Source organism: Ambystoma mexicanum, chromosome 6p, assembly GCF_040938575.1.
Source record: "Ambystoma mexicanum isolate Mex_15411 chromosome 6p, UKY_AmexF1_1, whole genome shotgun sequence".
Classification (NCBI taxonomy): Eukaryota; Metazoa; Chordata; class Amphibia; order Caudata; family Ambystomatidae; genus Ambystoma; species Ambystoma mexicanum.
This window is the reverse complement of record NC_090935.1, coordinates 322,940,388-322,963,070: the sequence shown is the minus strand read 5'-3', so window position 1 is coordinate 322,963,070 and position 22,683 is coordinate 322,940,388. Positions and strand designations below refer to the sequence as shown.

The following is a 22,683-nucleotide window of genomic DNA, read 5'->3' as shown; positions in this document are numbered from 1 at the left end:
GCACGCCTTAGGCAAAAGGGTCACGTCGGCGGCTGCTTATACCGTCCGGATTGCCAATAACACAACGTTACTGGCAAGCTACGCACAATTGAACCTACTCCAGGAAGGCCTCCAGGAGGTTCCAGAACCAACCAGAGCCAAGCTTCTCGCCATTATTTCGGAGGGTAAACTTGCCAATCAAAATGTTGTAAAGAATACCCTGGACTCCGCAGAGACAGCAGTCAGGTCTCTTGCACAGGGTACTCTCCTAAAGAGACACGCGTGGCTCCTAAAGAGACACGCGTGGCTGCGCACGTCGGGTTTCAGGCCTGAGATCCAGGCATCCATCATCAATAAACCCATAGAAGAGGCCAACCTCTTCGGGAAGGCGGTAGACGATGCGTTGGAGACCGCCAAGAAGGAGCATGAGACTATTAAGTCGCTGCACCAAATTTCCCAAAAACCCTCTTCACAGAGGGGCAGCAATTCTCAGCGGTCCTTTCGAGGACAAGGCCGTGTCGCTCAAAATAATTTCGGCACGGGCAACTTCAACGCAAGTCAACCGGCTGCAAGCCCCACTTACTACCGCCAGAGGGGTCAGAAGCGCAGAAAGAATAGAGGCAGAGGCTCCAATTCCAGAGGTGCGTCAACCTCGGGTCAGAAATGACCACCAAGTTCAGGTCCCCTCCCATGTCTTCCCGGTCGGGGGGCGATTAACATCTTTCTTCAAGGCATGTGAGGGGATAACTTCAGACCAGTGGGTATTAAAGACGGTTGCCCACAGTTATTGCGAGGAATTCGCCCGACCCCCACAGTTCAGACCGCCGAAACATCAACGCCTTTCACCGGAACATCTGCAGGTCCTGGTCCAAGAGGTGGAGGCGCTGATGGAAAAGGACGCCATAGAAGCCGTCCCGATTCTTCTGGTAAACAAGGGCATTTATTCAATATACTTCCTTTTACCCAAAAAGGATCTCACAATGCGTCCTGTTCTAGACCTGCGCCCAGCGAACAAGTTCATAAAGCCCCAGATGTTTCGCATGGTAACACTTCAAGAGGTGATCCCATTGCTAAAACAAGGGGACTTCATGACAACATTGGATATGAAAGATGCATACTTCATATTTCAATGCTGCCAGCGCACAGAACATTCCTAATGTTCGTGATTCAGGACACACTACCAGTTCAAGGTACTCCCCTTCGGCATAGCCTTGGCGCCACGGGTGTTTACCAAGGTCCTGGCAGTGGCAGCAGCACACCTGCGCAGACTTTCAGTTCCAGTTTACCCTTACCTCGACGATTGGTTCATCACGGGGGGCTCGTTTGACGTTTGTGTTTAGAACACCCAAAAGACAGTAGACCTACTGTTCAGCCTGGGATTTTCTATCAACGAAAAGAAATCCAGCTTAGTCCCCAGCCAAGTAAAACAGTTCCTGGGGCCTCTAATTCGCACGGAAGACGGTCTAGTCTTCCCTTCCAGCGAGACGGTTCAGAACATGCTCTCTCAAGTTCCTCAGTATGTAGCCAGTCGGAAGGTGACGGTATGCAAAGCTATGCGTTTGCTAGGGATGATGGCGTCATGCATATACTTAGTCCCCTACGCGCGGCTGCGCATGCGTCCCATGCAGGAGTGGCTCAACAGCCAGTGGTGTCAGGCCAGCGGACAATGGGAAGATCTGTTAGTTGTCTCGCCAGCCCTCGTTCTCGCTCTGCAGTGGTGGTCGAGCGAGAACCTCTTGAAGGGGAAAACCTTCACCACCCCTGCAGTGGAAGCCACTCTCACGACAGACGCATCTCTCACAGGGTGGGGGGGGGGGCTCACCTGCTTCAACAGACAGCGCACGGAGTGTTCCCCTCAGGTAGCGTCCAACCATATAAACCTTCTGGAGCTACTAGCAGTGTTCAAAGCATTGAAGGCCTTTCAGGAGCAACTGCAAGGGAAGACAGTGCTGGTCCTAACCGACAGCACAACAACAATGTATTATCTGAACAAGCAGGGGGGCACTCACTCTCCAGGGCTATCCAAGCTGTCCCAAAACATCTGGATATGGGCTCTCAAACACAAGATGTTCCTGATATCCCAACATGTTCCAGGGGAACGCAATCTTCTGGCAGACATACTCCGCAGAGATTTTCCTCTGCCAGAAGAATACGAATGGCATCTGCACGAAGACATTGTATCCAACGTCTTTGCAGAATGGGGGCTTCCAGAGATCGACTTGTTTGCTACTCAGGAGAACGCCCAATGCCCAGATTACACCTCCAGGTACCCTCAGAACCGATCCAAGGGGAACGGTCTCTGGATAACTTGCTCGGGGAAATTTGTGTACGCTTTTCCGCCGACTCCCCTTCTGAACAAGATAGTGCACAAGATGCACCAGGAACCAGTCACCATGATTCTGGTGGCTCCCATGTGGGCCCGCCAACCCTGGTTCGCGCACCTGATGGAAATGTCCCTCTCCCCACCAGTCAAGCTGCCCTGCCCGTACAACATGTTGTCTCAGGACAGGGGGGAGACTCTGCACACATGCCCACAAACTCTGAATTTAGCAGCCTGGCTCCTGAAGTCAGAGTTTGGACATCTGCAACTCCCTCAAAGATGCATGGACATACTGAGGGAGGCAAGAAAGCCTAACACGTGTTATTGCTATGCCAGCAAATGGAAACTTTTTGTCATTTGGTGCAGTTCCAAAGGCGTCAATCCCACCGATTGTTCGCCTTCACACATTGTGTTATATCTAACCCATCTGTTGGACTCTTGGTTAGTCTTCAATTCCTTAAAGGTTCACCTAGCAACGTTGTCAGCCTACACCACGTCACAGCAGAAGGTGTCGTGGTGGAAAATACCTGTGATTAAAGCCTTTATGGAAGGGGTTAAAATAATTTATCCCCCCATCACTCACCCAGCCCCTGGGTGGGATTTAAATGTGGTTTTAACTAGGCTCATGGGACACCCTTTTGAGCCTATGCATAAAGCTAGTCTGAAAGACCTGACTTACAAGACAGCCTTTCTAGTAGCTACCCCTTCTATCAGAAGAGGCAGCGAACTACAGGCCCTCTCGGTCTTGGACCCCTTTGTTACAGTCCACAAAGATAAAGTAGTTCTGCGCACTCATCCCAGATTTGCGCCGAAATGTATTTCGAAGTTCCATGTGAACCAGTCAATCGAACTACCCACGTTCTTCCAGAGACCTACTAACATGGCCGAAAGAAGCCTTCTCACACTAGATGTGCGCAGGGCAGTCATGTTCTACATGGATAGAACTAAACCACTGAGGAAAACTAAACAATTCTTTGTTTCAGTGGCAGCTGGTAGAGAAGGGGACCCTGTCTCTAAATCAGCAATATCAAGGTGGATTGTCAAATGCATCACACTTTTACACTCTTGCAAAGAGAGAACTGCCCTTCAAGCCTAGAGCACATTCTACTCGAGGCACTGGGGCATCCGTAGCATTCATTGCAAATGTTCCCCTAGAGTCCATTTGCAAAGCGGCAACCAGGAGTTCTGTACACAACTTTACAAAACACTATTGCCTAGACACTCATTCTAGGTCTGATTCTCAGGTGGGACAAGCAGTACGAAGACATCTTTTTTCTACTTTTCCTTCTCACAACCCACCTCCAACTCCGGGTACTGCTCGCTAGTCTATGCACAGCATGTTATTCTAAGCAGATTAACAAGCATCAGAAGACATGCATTACTTACCGTAAAAGCATTTCTGATGATTGTATCTGCTTAGATTCACATGCGCCCTCCCTGCCTCCCCGCCCGGGGTGGAAGGAACATAGACTTCTTACTACTTTCTCTCTTCATGTACTCACTCACTATAGTCTTGGGCTCCCTCATGGCAGAAAAAATACAATCGGAGGGACCTCGGCGCGTGAGGGATTCTGGGCACTACACACGTCACGATAGGGATAGTGTTTCAGACACGCCTATGCCGACGTCCCCTTTCGGTCCCCCGAAAGACAAGATGCAATACTCCGCGGTTACCACTGGATGTCGGACCATATGCACAGCATGTGAATCTAAGCCGATACAATCATCAGACATGCATGTCTTACTGTCTTAGTGAAGTCACCTCGGTGTAAGTGTGTACGAAGCATCTCTAAAGAGTTTCTACTAGCTTTGTGTGGATTCTGTGAAAGTATAAAGTATATTTGATTGTCGCATACATTGCCCTTTTTAAAGAATGCTTATTTAAAAACGACAGTTAAATAAATTAATATTTTAACTTAAAACCTTAAGTCTAAGTCTTACTTGGCTATTTGCATTTGTGGATTTCATTGCTACAACTCTTGTTAGCCAGAATTGCATGCAGTACCCTCTGGGAACACCACATAAAATTAGGATTACAAGTGTAAGCAAAAACCATCCTTTGGTATGTCTGTACTATACAGTTTGTGGTAGCGAGCTGAGCAGCCAGGCTCCTCTCAAGAGGGAATGTGAGCAGTACAAGAGGTTACATAGAGGTCTTACAATCACAGTGCTTCAAGTAGAAACCTATACTCATTCTTGGTAAAACGCTTGTTAATTTATTACACCATCATTTAGAAAACATTCACTAGAAGGAGGCAACTTTAATATTATACACAAACGCACTTCAATAGCAAACCAATAAGTTTCTGAACAAATTAGGCTCCCCTGAAATAGGAGCAAAATGGCATTTCAGTACTTTCAATGGGAGCAAAAAGGCACAAATTAGCAGAATAGATCACAAATACTTTCTTAGGCAGTGCAAATAGTTATAGTTCACTAGCGGATTCGATTCAGTTCATTAGGCATAGGCCAAAGTCAATGGACTAGTGTCTTGGATAGGAAAGAGCAGTTCTTGAAGTAAACGGTAAAGTCTTTGCTAACATTCTCAAAAGTAGTTTATACGAAAAAGAATCCTATGCTGGGTCACAAGCTGATTGGCCCTGCAAGTTGGGAAACTTACACAAACTTTCACTGTGAGAGAAGCGTTCTCTCAATCGGGTTGGCACGGTACCTTTAGTATGAAGCAAAAGATGCAGCTGAAGATGTTGGTTCCTGCAGATCTCCCTGTTCCTGAGCCTCAGTCGTGGGGACAAGAGGGAGGATTCCGGGACTCCTGCACTGCACGGGATCGTTGTAAAACGCAGACAAAATGGAGTCACTTCAGTTTGAGTAGCTGTTCATCAAGCACACAAGCTGGTGTCCGTCCCCCTGATTAATCCTAACCAGATTCGAGAATGGTATCCAGTTAGCTTACAAGTTGATTGGTCCCACCAACTCAAAGGAAGAAGTTGTCCTTGAAGGGGCTTCTCTCTCGAGATGACCTAGGCAATTTAGACCTGCAGCAGGGCTTCACCAGGCAAACCAATGGTCCAGAAGTTGCAGCAGCCGTCTTCTTCCAGCTCGTCTTCGGTTCTTTCGTTCCAGTGGTCGACTCTGCTTTCCAGTTCAGGAGACTCACCTTTAAACAGTTTTCTCCCATTCATTCCAGCCTAGCTGCCACTCACCCAGCAGGGTGGCTGTCCTTTGCGGACAGTCAGCCGGCCAATCACTACAGAGTACATATGGGTCTCCTAGGAGACTATGCACAGGGAGTTTCTGGCATCTCCTTCACTTCCTGCCCACCCAAGACACTCGCACACCAGAGGTGGTCTTCAGTCCTGAAGCCCGCCAAAGGCATGGAAACAAAGGGACCAAACCTCGTTTGGCGCGCAGAGACACACTAGAAAAAGAAATGGCGAAAAAAAGAAGACGACCGGGGACCTGTTTAAACAAAGGGGCTTAAGGCGGCATCTTGAAAAACATGGCTTCCGCGATATTTAGCTACAGGTGTTCACGATCGGGAAAAATCATGGTAGTATGTTCTAAAACCACTGCCACCAGCCATTTCGATGGAAAAGGGTAGCATTTAACTGCTACATGAGTTTCTTGACACAGGGGATACTAGGTAACCCCTCTAGCACTCTATTGTAAGATATTGTGTGCTGGGTCTAGGAATTTAAAAAGACTAGTAAAGTCCATTTAACCTTACATTCTCTAGGAAACAGTTTATCCCAGAGAAGGTATTTAAACCTTTGGGAAGTCTAAAAAGACATCCCTGTGTTACTGAACTTAGGGTGCTGTGTAGCACATGAAAAGATGCCTATGGAGTTATCTTAAAACTCCATAATCAAAGAACACGAGTAAAACATGCATCACAATACATGAGGGAAAAAAGGCTCACCCTTTCCAGGTAAAAAAAAATCAAGTCCTCAAAATCCAGCAAAGTTGCTGGGGGTCTGTAAGGTGAAGGGAATTAGCACACTTATGAGAATTCTCCCTAACCGCTCTACAGCTCACATTTACCCCACTTGAGATGAGCCTGGCTGCTCAGTCACACTACCAACTTGTGTATTACAGGCCTTTACGAATAGGTGGGTTACCTAATAACAAGAGCACAAGGGTTGTGTGGTCTCCAACAGGGTTGCTACATAAATTCTTGCCTAACGGCCCTACTCCAAAGATTGTATATATATCTCTTTATTTAGTGTTGTGATATTACATGCTAGTAGTAAAGTTATAAAAATAATTATTTATTTATGGCCATACAACACTATGAAAAATTGTGTTCCCTTACTTTTCACTGTGTACTCATTGAGGACTCCTTACAAGCTCCCCACCTCTTGAGACTTAGCGTAGACAACATGTCCTCCTACCTTTTTAACAGGTTTGGCTACAGCTCCCAGAGTTGTCCCGGTCACTAAACTAGTTTGGCCTTCTGTGCATCTGTCCACCAGCCCAGAGTATAGAAAATCAGTCCTAACGGTGTGACACTTTGGATTTTACAATTGCAGGGTGTTCTGTGGCGTTGCTTCAAATGATTGCATCCTTTCCAGTCCATTAGTTTAAAAGTGAAAATGTGCCGAGATTAGTTATGCTGTAAAATGTTTTCTTTGCAAACTGACATATATTCCTTATTTTATTCATATTTGTCATGAGGTACTTGTACTGTAGTATTAATTTTAACTACTTTTTCACCCTTCAGTCGCTCCCAAAGCAGCATACAGTCAGGGTGCAGCCCAGTATACTCAAGCCCAGCAAACTCGGCAAGTTACTGCTATAAAACCAGCTACTCCGAACCCTGCTACAACCACATTTTCTATATATCCAGTGTCATCCACTGTGCAACCTGTAGCTGCAGGTGCTACCGTGGTCCCATCTTATACACAGGGTGCTACATATGGTACAACAGCTGTTACTTATTCAGGTATGTGGTGGTCATTATTGTTCTGTTTTTAGAAAACTGTTTGCATTGAACATACTGGTCACATTGTCATTTATCTTTTCTAGAACAAACTTACTGATGTTTGTTAATCTGCTTAGAATCACATGCTGTGCATAGTCCGACATCCAGTGGTCACTGCGGAGTATTGCATTTTGTTTTTCGTAGTCGAAAAGGGGACGTCGACGAGGCATGTCTGTAACACTATCCCTATAGTGACGTGCAGTGTACCCACAATCCCTCACGCGTCGAGGTCCCTCAGATTGTTTTCTTCCGCCCAGATATTGGTCGCCTATACGCTGAGCTCCTCGAGAGACATTGCAAAAAACTTCATTCGACCTTTGATCGCCCTTAACTTATATTATTACTTACATCCCTCCTTCGTTGTAACTGCAAAGCTGTTCACCGCTGATCAAGATCTCAGACGGCGGTGCCTTCGACGGAGGAGGTTGTCCGGCGTTCGCCGAACACGTGGCCTGGCCTCGACGGCCAAATGCAGTAGGGAGAGTGGGGTCGTGGGACATTTTTATTGTTTCTCTTTGAGAATGCCTTTCCCTTTCCCCTCTTTACTTCGGGGTTGTTGTTACATGCAATCTGTTCCTCAGCTATGGAGAGGACACCCTTTAGGTTTTGCCCGTGTTGCAAAGGCAAATTTACCTGGAAAGACCAGCATAAATGGTGCGGCCTGTCAGTTCCTTAAGCCAAAGACTTTGAAAGACCGTAGGGTCAAGAGGTGGGCAGCCTACGCCATGTCTAGGTCTGATTCATCACCCGCCGCCGAAAGTGATGAGGAATGTGACAATCCGACGTCCGTTTCGGAAGTCGTAGACTTGCCGAAGGAGCATTTACGGTCCTTGTAGTGCGTCACCGGCAAGCTCGGCTCACGCCCTGCTTATGGGGATGAACACCCAGGCGACAAGGATGCACACAGAAAACACTCCCATAAACACACAGCCCACAGCTCTTCCTCGTCGAAGACGAAGAGGGCATTAGCGCCAACGGAGACGCAGGTCCTACTGGCGGCCTCGTCAGACCATAAGAGTCTGAAGCCCCCATCGCAACCGTGACTAGCGACTGGGCTACCCCCAGATAAAGGCACTATTACTAAACCGCCAGACGCGCACCGGCAGAGAGCGCCTGTCGGCGTCGAGCAAGTGACACCTGTAACAGCGACGCCGGAGGTACCCTCGACAGACGGTTTAGTTGTTGAGAGCCTGGCGCGGATTATTTCCACCGATGGCCAGAGACGGATGGCGAAAGAGACGTCGGTTACCGCTCATAAGGCTGGGAAACGCTGAAAAGGTCAGAAGGAAGGCAGGGACCGCCCGCCCTGTCGAGAGGGACTCCTAGCCTACCAGAAGGCTTTTCAGAAGGCGAGGGGGAACCTCTCTTCGACGTTATGGGATAGGTCGAAGCGTTTTCTAACGGAAGGCCCTCCCTTTTTTCCCCCTAACCACTCCGGGGTACCTCAAGAAACCTTAGACTCCAGTTCTGTATGGACAAAATGGAGAGGTTTATGGAGACTCAGAACCTTCCAACACCCAAGAGATCAAGAGAGGGACCTCAGGAGGATCCCAGGTCTAAGTACCCCAGCCTGTTTGATCCCCCCACAAGAGGATGTAGATTTACATGACCTCACTGGAGAGGACCCCCACTTTCAGAAGGATGACGAATTCTTAGGCAATGAAGGGGAACAAAACCTAGAGGAGGAAGGTTTTGAAGACAACCCGGATATGGGTGATGGGGGCTTTGGTGAAGACCCAGAAGGTGGTGCTTCACAGCCCTGGCAGTCCCCATCCGCGTTTTCAGACCCTGAAGCCATAAACCTGTCCCCACCCAAAGACTCGCCTATTAGGAATTCATCTCCTATAGACAATCAACCTACCTTTTAATGCACTCCTACGCAAGGCAGCAGCGCATTTCGAGATCGAGACCGGGGGAAACTTCTCCTGACATTGACTTTGTAGAAAAGATCATTAAGGAGACACCCCCTGTCAGCCAAACCATTCCCCTCCTCGCCTCAGTAAAGAGACAAATTATTCCTTCACTATCCACTCCCGCGTTGATCAGAGGGGGTGAACCCGAGGATAGAAAAATGTAGTCCTTCTCCATCGGACCCTTTATACATCAGGGGCCACTCTGTACCAGACTCCTTAGTGGTGACAAATAACAGGGAGAGCAGGGGTCCCGCTGTCAACTAGCGAGGCACCACCAGATAAGGAGGGTAAAAAATTGTATGCCCTAGTGAAGAGGATTACAGCCTCAGCTGCCTTTACCGTAAGAATTGCCAACAACAACTCTTTGCTGGCAAGTTACGCAGATGCACAATGGAGCAAACTATGTAAGGACATTGAGGAGGTACCGGAACCTCTACGTACTCGCCTTCTAGCCACGGTGACTGAAGGGACCTTAGTCAACCAAAGCATCATTAAAAATACGCTGGATGCTGCAGAGACGGCTGGGCGTTCCCTAGTCCAAGGAATCCTACTCAAACGCCATGTATGGCTACGTAATTCAGGCTTTAAGCCTGAAACACAAGCATCTCTTAATAACAAACCTATAGAAGATGCAAACCTCTTTGGTAATGCGGTGGATGAGGCACTAGAGACCGCAAAGAAGGAATTCAACACAATCAAGACACTAGATCAAATTTCAAGGCCTCTCAACAAACGTGGTTATGGCAAAAACAAACGTTTTTTTTCGAGGCCAACGCCAGCAGCAACAACAGCAGCAGCAATACTCTGCAGGTAACTGGTCCTCTAACCAAGGCACCAGTGGACAATATAACCAAAGAGGACAATGTTGTGGCAAGGGAAGAGGTCGGGGTCCCACCCCTAGAGGTTCCCAAGTCACCAACACCAAATGACTCAAAGATTCGGGTCCCCTCCCATGCTTCGCCGGTCGGGGGCCGGTTAACATCCTTTCTTTCAGCGTGGGAGGGTAGAACATCAGACCGCTGGGTACTATCAACAATAACCCGCGGCTACTGTATATAAAATTAAACAGTTCCCCTACGTACAGACTCCCAAGGGGACGACACGTTGCCAGAACACCTCGCCATCCTTCTTCAAGAAGTGGACCAACTACTACAAAAAGGAGCTATAGAGGTCATGCCTCTATCCCAGGTAACTGAAGGTATTTATTCAGTGTACTTCCTTGTACCCAAAAGGACTTAACCATGCGCCCTGTACTAGATTTGCGCCCAGCGAACAAATTTGTCAAACCTCAAAAGTTTCGTATGGTGGCACTACAGGAGGTAATCCCCCCCGCTTTCACAGGGAGATTACATGACAACAATGGACATGAAAGATGCATACTTTCATATTTTAATGTTGCCAGCGCACAGGAAATACCTCAGGTTCATGATAGAGGGCAAACACTACCAGTTCAGAGTGCTACCCTTCGGCATAGCATCAGCGCTAAGAGTATTCACGAAGGTAGTGGCAGCAGCCCACCTGCGAAGGTTGTCCATCCCAGTATACCCTTACCTCGACGATTGGCTCATAACGGGGGATTCTTACAAAACATGCTTCTCAAATACCCAAAAGACAGACCTTTTTGTTTCAACGGGGCTTCTCCATCAACAAGAAGTCATCCAGCTTAGACCCCAGCCAGATCTAACAATTCCTAGGGGCTCTAACTCAAACAAAGGACGGCCTCGTCTTCCCCTCCAACGAGAGGGTCCAAAACATGCTGTTTCAAATCCCTCAATATGTGGCCCGTCGAGAGGTGACGGTACGCAAAGCAAAGCAATGCGCTGACTGGGAATGATGGCATCATGTATTTATTTGGTACCTAACGTGCGCCTGCGCATGCGCCTAATGCAAGAGTGGCTCAACAGCCAGTGGTGTCAGTCCAGCGGACAATGGGAGGATCTAGTGGTGGTCTTGCAGGCGTTGGTTCTCTCGCTACGGTGGTGGTCGAAGGAAAACCTGGTAATAGGGAAACCATTCGCCACCCCCGCAGTGGAAGCCACTCTAACCACAGACGCATCCCTCACAGGATGGGGGGGGCTCACCTATCCCATCAGACTGCTCACGGAGTCTGGACTCTGAGTGTAGCATCCAAGCACATAAACTTACAGGAGCTACTAGCTGTGTTCAAGGCACTGAAAGCCTTCCAGGCACACCTACAGGGGAAGACAGTGATGGTCCTTACGGACAGCACCACAGCCATGTACTACCTCAACAAGCAAGGGGGCACTCGCTCTCCAATACTGTCCAAGCTGTCCCAGAACATCTGGAAGTGGGCTCTCAAACACATGTTCCTATTGTCACAACATGTACCAGGGGAACTCAATCTGCTCGCAGACGAACTCAGCAGAGACTTCCCTCTGGCCCCAGAGTACGAATGGCGGTTACACGAAGTCATCGTCTTCGTCTTCACACAATGGGGATTCCCAGAAATAGATCTGTTCGCAACTCTGGAGAACTCACAATGCCAAGATTACGCCTCCAGGTACCCCCAGAACCAATCCAGGGGGAACGGTCTATCGATACCATGGTCAGGGAAATTTGTTTACGCTCCACCCCCAACCCGGCTAAACCCCCCACCCCCAAAAACCCCCCGTCTGAACAAGATAGTGCACAAGATGCACCAGGAACACGTTACCATGATACTGGTGGCCCCTATGTGGGCCAGACAACCTTGGTTCGCTCACTTGGAGATGTCCCTATCTCCTCCAGTGAAAGGTCCCTGCCCGTACAACATGCTGTCACAGGACAAGGGCAGGACTCTACATCCATGCCCTCAGACCATGAACCTAGCAGCCTGGCTCCTGAGATCATATAATTTGGACATTTACAACTCCCGCAGAGATGCATGGACATTCTCAGGGAGGCTAGAAAGCCTAACACTCGTCACTGTTATTCTAGCAAATGGAAAAGATTTGTCATCTGGTGTAGGGGAAGGAGCATCAACCCAGTTGACTGCTCTCCCACACAAATTGTTCTGTGCCTGACTCACCTACTAGACTCAGGCTTGGTGTTTAACTCTTAAGTCCATTTAGCTGCACTTTCCGCATACACCACTTCCCAACTTAAAGTGTCATGGTGGAAAGTCCCAGTTATTAAAGCCTTCATGGAAGGAGTGAAGAGGATCCACCCTCCCATAGCTAAGCCCGCTCCCAGATGGGACCTCAATCTAGTACTAACCAGGCTCATGGGGTCTCCCTTTGAACCTGTGCACAAAGCAACACTTAAAGACCTCTCTCTTAAGACAGCTTTTCTAGTAGCTATCACCTCCATTAGGAGAGTAAGTGAACTACAAGCGCTCTCTGTACTAGACCCCTTTGTTACAGTTCACAAGGATAATGTGGTTCTACGCACACATCCTAGGTTTGCACCAAAATGTATCTCTAAATTCCATGTCAACCAGTCAATAGAACTACCATCCTTCTTTCAAAATCCTTTAAACGTAGGTGAGAAGAGCCTACATATACTGGATGTTTGCAGAGCAGTGATGTTTTGTATGGAAAGAACTAGACGACTGAGAAAGACTAATCAGTTCTTTGTCTCTGTGGCAGAAGGAAGAGAAGGAGATGCAGTTTCGAAATCCACTATTTCTAGATGGATTGTACAATGCATCACTCTCTGTTACTCTTGCTAAGAGCGAACTACCCTTCAAGCCAAGAGCACACTCCACTCGAGGCACGGGGCTTCCATAGCTTTCATTGCAAATGTCCCTCTTGAGTCCATTTGCAAAGCGGCAACCTGGAGTTCTGTTCACACCTTTACAAAACACTGTCTAGATGCCCACTCTAGATCTGATTCCCAGGTGGGACAAGCAGTATTAAGACATCTTTTCTCTACTGTTCCTTCTCACAACCCACCTCCAACTCCGGGTACTGCTCGCTAGTCTATGCACAGCATGTGATTCTAAGCAGATTAACAAACATCAGAAGACACTGCATTACTTACCGTAAAAGTATTTCTGATGGTTGTATCTGCTTAGATTCACATGCGCCCACCCTTCCTCCCCGCTCGGATGGAAGGAACATAGACTTTCTTCTATAATCTCCCTTTTCTGTACTCACTCACGCCTAATAGGCTCCTTCATGGCAGATAAAATACAATCAGAGGGACCTCGACGCGTGAGGGATTGTGGGTACACTGCACGTTATTATAGGGATAGTGTTACAGACACGCCTTGTCGACGTACCCTTTTCGACTACGAAAAACAAAATGCAATACTCTGCAGTGACCACTGGATGTCGGACTATGCACAGCATGTGAATCTAAGCAGATACAACCATCAGAAATGCTTTTACGGTAAGTAATGCATTGTCATTAGCCTCATTTTAAATATCGCAGTTAGCTTTGACAGCCTCTGAGCCCTTCGGTTTACTTTTGCCATGTGCAAGGTCAGTGTGAGGCATCAGAAATTTGAGGTGGACCAAGTTGTAAGGTTGTCTGAAAAAATGCCATTTTATTGTAATATAAGGTGGATGAATGCCTCACTATCCCTACCCTGACGAGTATTTCCTGCATAAAATAAACTAAAGGGAACACACTAACAAATGATATCTGTGCCTCACAGAAATAACCTCCATACCCCCTTTTTTCTTCTGTTTGAACCACAAGGATACCCATAGTGCAGGGGTGTGAGAATGATGGGATCTATGGACTTGAAGATCCATTTTAGAGTCAGGACAGTTTTAATTTACAACCTGTTTGTTAAATACATTTTTTACCATACATTAATTTCACTTCCCAATGGTACACTTACCTGTTGATGATTATATATTTCCCCGAGGACCACTGGAGTTTGAGCAAACACACTTTTTTGATTACTTGGGTAATGCCTGTTGACATGAACGTTTTAACAAAGTCGCCCACTTGGGTTACTGGCTGCTCCATAAATTCACACTTTTCAGGTTACAAGCATTTGGCTTTGATATAATAGGTTTTGACTTTTCCCTAGTTCGGTATTCAAAATTAATTTTGGAATCTTTCGCTCACACGCGAGTGCTGCTTTGCAATAGTTCAGGATTCAAAACTATTCTCTGAACTACTTTTACCGATACACGAGCAATGCTCACTCGCCGAATGCCTGCTTTCAACACGCGAGCAGGGACAGAGCACTCTGGAGTCACTGATAACTTGTGAACTCACTGGGTAAGACTTGCGCCTCCATTCCACCTCACTGCTCACAGGGCTTATGCTATTGTGGATCCTTGCGACCCAGTAAACTGCTTCTGTTAATCTGCCCTCTCCCACACCACCTATAGTTGGAGCTCCTCTTATTCCTGAGGCCCTCTGGTGCACACCCTCCACTGGATACAGCCCCCTGCATGCTTCCCACTGCACAGCCTCTACAGACCAGGTCACAAGGGGGCAAGCTTTCCTGCTGCAAGCGTTCTTCTTCGTGACCGCTGCACTTGACCGGCAGCTGACATCTGCCAAACAGTGTTTCTGTCATGATGCCTACCCCCGGGGAACCAGACCAGGTCCAGCAACCCCGGAAGCAGGCATCAATTTATTTTGAGCAAACCCAAAAAACCCTGCTAGGGGCTGTTTGGGTGCAGTCCTGGCGCCTATGCCGCCATTCTCATATGGAGAGTCAGTCCTGGCGCCATAGGCGCCAGGTTCATAGAGTAGAACTTACCTTATGCAGACCATGCTGCAGAGCTCCAAGCCAAATAAGGCTTGGAAGGGACTTTTTTTACCTGGGGACTATTTTTTACTCGGGTGGGGCTGGGGAGGAATACTTACCTGGGACTACTGTGGAGGCTATTTAAACCACGCCCGAAGAGCAGTACACGCTTTGCGTTATTCTGCATCCAGCAGCGTAACGCTCACCGTGTCTGCAAGCCTGCATCCAGTCTTCTGCCACGCTCGCCTCGTGTCTGCGTCTGCTGCTCCTAGAAAAAGGGAGGAACAGGAGAAGAGGTTAGAATAAGAGCAAAACCTTCGATCCTTACCTGAATGCCGGATCCACCGCGCCTTCGAGCTGGAAGAAAGAAGCATTTTACGTGCGTCGCCTCGCCTGCTGCAGCGCCGCGCTGAACTCGCCGGCCTTCGCAGCATCCTCACAATCCACCGCATCCTTCTGCACGTTCCCGCCGCACTCTGGCACCTAAGGGGAACACAAGAACAGCGAAGGTGAGCCAAGGGAATAAACAGAGGCAATAGTAACTACCCCCATAGACTTACCTGATTACCGCCGGAGGTACTATTCCTCTTCACGGGTTGGCGCAGTCTCCATTGCATCCGCGCCGTACCCCGGCCCCTAAGGGGAACAAAAGGACAACAAGGTGAGACGAAGGGACAAACCAGGAGAACTCTTCTCACCACAATAGACTTACCTAATTTTACCGCCGGAGGCATTATTCCCTGAACTTCATATTTTCTCTCCACACCTGAATAATGGAGCAAGCCACAGGTTACATTCTGGCCTTATTTTATTGAACTGTGTAGGATAAGCCAAATCCTTACCTGAGCTTCATCAGCTACCACGAGGAACTCTTCGCTGGGGTCAAGCTGCAAACTGCAAGGAATCGGACAAGAGTGAATGTCAGACATGTGAACTCTTACAGACTACATACTTTTCGGAGTCAATATTGTTCTGGAACTCACCAATTCCTTCGAGCCAGTGAAGCAACTGGTTATCAACGCGCCCCTGCGCTCAATGCAGGATGGAGAGCTCATCTTTTCAAACCATCAGGTGAGACTAGAAGAGGGGACATCAAAGGTGATCTGTGGGGAGAACAGCGGGGGTCGGGGGGATTTACGCTCAACCCCACGTGTGGTTAATTCCCTTTCTCCATTTACAGAAGAATATTCCTACGAGCCAAGCAAACTAAGCTAGGTGGGCCAGTCCAGTCCGTCATCGAGGCCCTACACGTCACATTGGTGGAGACCGCAGCTGTCCAGTTGAGATAGACGCCTTTATGGGAGCCAGGTGAGCGTAACAGTTTCCTGGTGTCCTTTCTCTCGCCTCCAGCTACTTCGGATGCCTGCTCGAGACGCGCTGCTTTTGGCTTCCTCTGCTCCTCACGAACTATGACCACTCTATGGCCTGCACCTGAGGGGGGGGCTTTTAAGCTTCTATATCTCACTCAGGTGTGGGTCATCTGCATTAATGAATTGGCCACTCCTGCCGCATTGTACCTCTTCAGCCCTCTTCTTCGCACCAGTACCTAGGGAACTAAGGGACTGAAGCCCCTGTAGAGTAGCAGTTGGATGCATTTTCCCCATCTCCTGCTGTCCTTCTGGATCGGCATGAGAAGGTCCCTATATGGGACTCAATGGGTTCTGCCTATACTGCATCGAGTATACGAGAGACGATATGCCCCCCCACAACCGTATCACATGTGACCTCGCACTGAAAGTGTTCAAGGATGTTTAGAAAGATATCGGCATGCACCATTGGATATCATGTAGTGCTATAGAGCAATATATAACGTGGCTCGGTCGGCCATAATTGGAAAATGGACGCTGGCTCGTGTTAAGATTCAGTTCAGCTACCTCAGAAACAGATCAGGATTGCAGAGTCGGGAGATGCTGGAAGAACAGCTTTTTGTGCAAAACAAAGAGGAGTCTGTTGGATTGGGTCAAAGAATGCTATTTTTTTAAGTAATAGCTGCAAGGCATGAAGGGAGCCAGCTGGATAAGCCATGGGCAAGACCTATTTCTCTTAAATTAAAGAAGAAAACATCTGCAAGAGCTAAGTATTGGACAATTAAGTGTATGAAGTCTATACAAGGTCTAGTGAGCAAGTCTATAGAAGAGCAATGGCACTCAGTATAATTGAAATAGCAGTAAATAAGAGGCCAAAATGGAAAGATTTATGGTCTCTTCACGCGACTCAGGAGTCCAAAACAAGGGATATTCATTAAGCCTTGGAAGAAGATGGTGATGTGCTTACACTCTCTTGAATGTCCCAGAACATAGAGCAGGCTACAAGGTCAACTACAGGCGGGGAAAATGTGGCTCATGTCCGGACTGATGATATGTATTAATTGGGAGAGTAGGGAGTACTCTGATAAATCACCTTGGTTTCGTTTCGCCTACGTGCTGCTGGCCAAGCCGAAATTCCAAGATTGGGCGAGTATGACAACCAATCAGTGGGTCTATGGGGGCAACCTGCTATACAATGTTACATAGACCAATCTGCTTCCATTTTGTTCACTATAATCAGTATATGTATTTAGAGGTAGTTACAACTGGAACAGAAGCCGGCTGGAACCAATTTCTTCAGACCTCCTAAGGTACTGTAAAACTGTTGTGTAGCCTTGCTAGCTCTCAGTTGAGACTTGTCTTGGTTGCTTTTGCAGAGTTGTTTGCAGCTTTGCCCCTCACAAGCCTCCCAGCTTGTGGCCCAACAGTGATTTCATTTTCTACAAAAACTTCTAAAATATTGTGCAAGACTTTTTACTTCCCTTCAAGAAGTGCGTCAGCTCCTCTAGACTTTGCTCAAGTGACATTGGCTACCGTGGCTCCCTGAAAGACTCTTCTATCTTCTGACTTTGTGCTTTAACTATCCCTCAACAAAAGTCACACCTTTAACTTGTGTAGCTGGGAAAGGGTTAATTTACTTTGCTTTGGGGCTTCAAAAGTATTTACCTGCTTAAGAATTTGTTAACCTTTGTTTTATTCCCAAAACCTTTTCCTTTTGACACCAAACTGTGTTGCTCTGAATATGCCAGTGATATATAATGTCCAGTGTCCTAATTATTTGTCACCTCTGGGTGTACTAAGTATCTGTGTGCCATCCCAAATGGGTATCTACTGATTTATTAAAACTGAGTGTGTATTTTTGAAGTAAATTGTGAGATATATTTAGCTTCCTTCTAAGGAAGTCTTATTCAACTGACTGTTTAATACATTATTGTTTCATCCAGAAACCTTGAGTGCAAGTGTTTATTTGGATACTTGTCACCGTGAAACTCTGTTACAACCCTACAGCTCACATTGACCTGCATCCCTCCTGCGAAAGGAGCTCGGAGAAGTGCCCCGGGACCACCCTGTGGCTGACCTTTGAGTTTGGGCTACGGTGCTGGCCACGCTGCCATTCTAAGTTGAGGCCTGGAACTTGTGAATACTCTGCTTGTGCAACAAGACTTACCTCTCTGAAATTTCATGGTCCTAGCATCAAGAGGACCCGGGATAGGAGGGTCAATCTGACGGCAACATGTGAGCCCCTTTACATCGCCGTGCATCGTTGGCAGTCGTCCGAAATTGTTAACATGCATCCATTTCTGTCCCGAGAGGGCCCCTGCATTGAGTTTTGCTGCATTCTTCGACCGTGTTGTTGCACCAGCATCAAGACACCGACCAGAGAGTTACTCGAACCTGCAGCCCCTGGGGATCAAGGGCTGAGGCTGGTGGCGGGAAAAGCGACCTGACCCTCTTCAACCGACCTGCCAAGTCTCATGAAGAATCAGAGTACAGGGCGTGACTTATAGTGATACTTACCTGGACCCTAAACTCCCCTTTAAAAGTTTGCTAACTTTTACAGAACTTTTCTAATACTTTTGCTTTGCCACTGCTTGTTCACACAAGCACTCCGAAAGTTGGGATTACGTTTATTAGTTAAATTAACTTGTCCCCTGACACTTGGAACTGTTTACTGCACCACAGAGACCTTCATTTTATCTTCATTTTTTTCCCAGCTTCACAAACTATGTGGAAACTTTGCTGAACTTTTGAGCTCAAGGCCCCAGACAACTTATGGTTTCAATTCTGAAGTTAGGGTTGATTTTCTGTGGCCTGTAGTGCTCTTACTTACCTGTACCTTTTATTTTAAAGGGTTTATGTATTTTTCCCTACAACAGTAATTGTATATTTGTTTCTAATTTTAGTGGTGTTGGATATTACCTGTTTGTTGTCATGGTTCACTGTGTGCTTTGGCCATAAGTAAAAAAAAATGTATTTTTCTGCCTGATTGTGTAAGTGTTATCTTTGACTGCTGTACTGTGCGTACTCATTGTGGACTCCTTACAAGCTCACCACCTCTTGGTATCTTTCATAGATTCACATGCGCCCTCCAGCCTTCCCGTCCAGGCAAACATCCTCAACAAGAGGTTATCCTCCAGCTTGAGTGGTTAAGGAAGCTGCTGGGGCAGAGCTACACACTCGACATCCTATTGGTAGGGACCAAAAGCACCCACAACAATGTGGGTGGCACACTCCAGGTGTCAAATGTTTTTCCATAGGCAAAGTAATTCATAAATCAAAGTTACCAGGGATTCCCAGCCTGTCGACGGGGAATTTAATCACATGTGAATCTATGAAAGATACCAACGCTGGAGAAATGGAGTTACGGGTAAGAAACTACTCCCTTGATTCTTGTAAGGGCCCTTTTGTAAGAAGGGGTGGTCCTCCAGGCACGCTCTAGGTGATGCTTGAGGGTTTTGAGCAGAGGGAGAGGGAGGGGGTGTACCACTTTTGGTGGGTGGTTGATCGTCAAGGGGGACGACACGATGGTGAGAGTGGGTGGGGGGAGCGCATTGCTTCGTAGAGCCATAGGTCAAAGAGATCTATTGATGGGTGCCCTTCCTTGCAAGAGAGATCTGGAAGTGTAGGAAATAGGGAATTGGCCAGGTCTGGATTTACTTTTTATTTGTAAAAGGGAGTGTGGCCAGGTATAGTAGAGGGATTGATTGGAGGGGTGGTGGGTAGGGGGGGGGGGTATTGAAGTGAGAAAGTGATATTGTGGTGATCAGTCTAGATGTGTGAGAAAGGTGTGAGTGGGGAGACTTGGCCAGGTGAGCAGAAAGGTCCGTTTAGGGTGCGTCCTGAAATTTGGTTCCATTGTGAGATTTATTGTGACAGACCAAGAGCTTCCAAATTGTCTGTGAGGGGGCTGGTCACAGGGTTTGCAGAGGCATCAAACCAGATATTGAAATCACCTAACGTAGTGAGTGCAGGGTGCTGGATCATGTTGGGTGAAAGGGAGTTAAAGAGAAATGACAGTGTTGGCCGTAGCTGGGTGGCTTATATAGGAGAAGGAAGCTGTGGGTGACTGAAGGATTAGCGTTCAATGTCACCAGAAAGACTCGCTGTGGAGATTACTGACAGATGTTTGTGGAGGATGGCAGGTCCCCCAAATAAAGTCTGCTGGACCTGTTGTAGCCGAGTGGGAAGGCTTTGTGTGCAAAGTAGTTGAAATCATCGGAGAACCAGGTTTCAGTGAAGAATAGGAAGTCTGGGTTTTCAGTCGATATGCAGTCAAAAATGTTTATTTTTGATAACAGATCTGGCGTTTCTGATTATACAGGATTGAGGGGGGTTTTGCTGGAGGTAGGCATCTGGGGAGGGAGCTGGTTTTGCTTCGGGGTGGGAGGGGCGTGGTTGTCAGAGTGTTGTGGGAGGTTCAGAAGGAGGTAGGGGGATATTGCTCAGGCCAGGGTGTTTTGGGGGAGACTTTTAAAGTGCCTGGACTGGGTTGGGAGTGGATGGGTAGGCTGCAGGGAGTAGGGTCGGTGTGCAGATGGTGACTGGAGGACGAGGGGAGAGCAGTGTGTAGCTGGCAGTTTTCCCATAGTTCGTTTTGCGAGAATTGGGGTGGTGCTTAATGACACTCATTCACCAACAGGAGCAAATAAAAGTTGTTTCTGATGCTTGTTAATCTGCTTAGAATCACATGCTGTGCATATGGTCCGACATCCAGTGGTAACCGCAGAGTTTTGCATGTTGTCTTTCGGGGGACCGAAAGGGGACGTCGGCATAGGCGTGTCTGAAACACTATCCCTATCGTGACGTGTGTACTACCCAAAATCCCTCAGATTGTTTTTTTCCGCCCAGATAACTGGTCGCCCTGTAGCGGAGCTCTTCATGAGACATTGTTTATCTTACCGAATTGTCGGTTTAATCCCCGTTAAGTCACTTCGCCTATCAAGAACATCTTCGCCGAAGACTCTACGGCTGTGGGTTCCAGCGCCTAAGATCTGGCGTTCGGACCTCCACGTGGTCGGGCCTTCTGGCCGGCCTACACAGTACGGAGAGTGGGCTCGGGGTTTGCCATACTGCTATGTCTTTCCTCTTTTCCACTTCTTTCCTTTTTAGTCTCGTCACCCTTCCCTTCTGCTATGGAAAGGACTCCATTTAGATTCTGCCCTGTGTGTAGGGTCAGATATCCGTGGAAAGACGAGCACACGTTGTGTAACGCTTGTTTCCCCCTAGAGCACTAAAGCGGTGTTCGGCGTGTAAACTCCTAAACCTAAAACCCTTAAGGAGCTCCGGTTGAAACGGTGGGCCGCGTACGGAATGTCACGCGTGGAGCCTCCCTCCCCTGCCACGACACCAGCTGAAAGTTACGGGGGTACATCGGATGACGAAACGTTCAACGCGGACGTTATAGACCTTGAGGCGGACTATTCAAGAGCCACCACGCCCGACCCTTCCAGGCCCGACTCTGGTCTTGCTACAGGGACCACAACCGGTGACGTACAATCGCACCGCACACAACCCAAGCGTCTTCCTCGATGACTTCGTCGAAGAAGGCGAAAGCGCCATCGGATCGATCTGATCCGAAGCCTTCCCCGCATCCGCAGCAGCGCATGACTGAGCTTAACAAACATAACAAGGGCGCTACTCCCCAAACTACACGCCGAAGTTTCTGAACAAGAAACTTCGACGGGTTCCAAGGTATCCAACGCCCGTGCAGGCCCGAAAACTACGAGTAGGCCTCTACCCGAGAAGCCATCATTGGAGGCATTGTCTCCCGAAGATTCGGCGACTATCAGTAAGAGCATCAATAGGATTGCTACGGCGGTGGGCCTAGTACCCGTTCCGCCCACAGTTATGGGCCAATCCACCGAAAGGTTTTCCACGGATTTGGAAGACGATCCCGAAGACTCTTGCGAAGAAAGCAGGTACCCCTCTCAAGCACCCTGAGGAGATCCTCTCAACGCCTTAGGGCGGAGGACCCGGTTCCTACTCAGCTGGGTCCATTTGGGTCATCCAAGTGGACCATGGAGCAATTCGAGGGGTGTATGGATTGGCTGGTGCAGTTTTTCAGGGCTTCTGATCAACCTCCGCCGAAAAAAGCTTGGGTAGACCCTAACCCTCAAACACAAGTTGGCCAACACCTAGATGTCCAACACTATGTTGACTATCAAGAAGATGTCCAGAAAGACGCGTATAGAGACATCTATACAGAAGAGGAGGCTTCTTTTCTGGACAATTATGGGGAAGATCAAGGCGCAACGGACAACTGGGAGGACACCCAGCAGGATGATCACAATTCTGATATCGTTTGCCTCGACTCTCCCCCATCCACCCTGGTTCGACAAGCTCCCCCGGTGGATGATCAAATGGCTTTCAACAACATGTTGAAAAAAGCAGCGGAATTCTTTAAAATTGCCACGCTTGAATGCTTGCCCGAACAAGATTTCGCGGAGGACATTATTAATGACAAGCCTCCGGCAAGCCAGTCTATCCCTCTCTTGAGCTCTGTAAAGAGATGCCTGGCCCCTTCCTTACTCGCACCCGCTCAGACTAGGGCTGTGAACCAAGGGTCG

The 22,683-nt window shown here is 48.0% G+C and overlaps 1 protein-coding gene across 3 annotated transcripts in view; it reads left to right on the top strand.

Annotated features, from left to right (window-relative positions):
- ZFR (zinc finger RNA binding protein) overlaps nt 1-22,683 on the top strand; it is a 1,119,848-nt gene that overhangs the window by 436,772 nt on the left and 660,393 nt on the right. For all 3 annotated transcript variants that reach the window (XM_069627081.1, XM_069627082.1, XM_069627083.1), the window contains one exon: nt 6,981-7,202. In XM_069627081.1, coding sequence (XP_069483182.1) covers nt 6,981-7,202 — 222 coding nt within the window. The remainder of the gene's footprint in view (nt 1-6,980; nt 7,203-22,683) is intronic.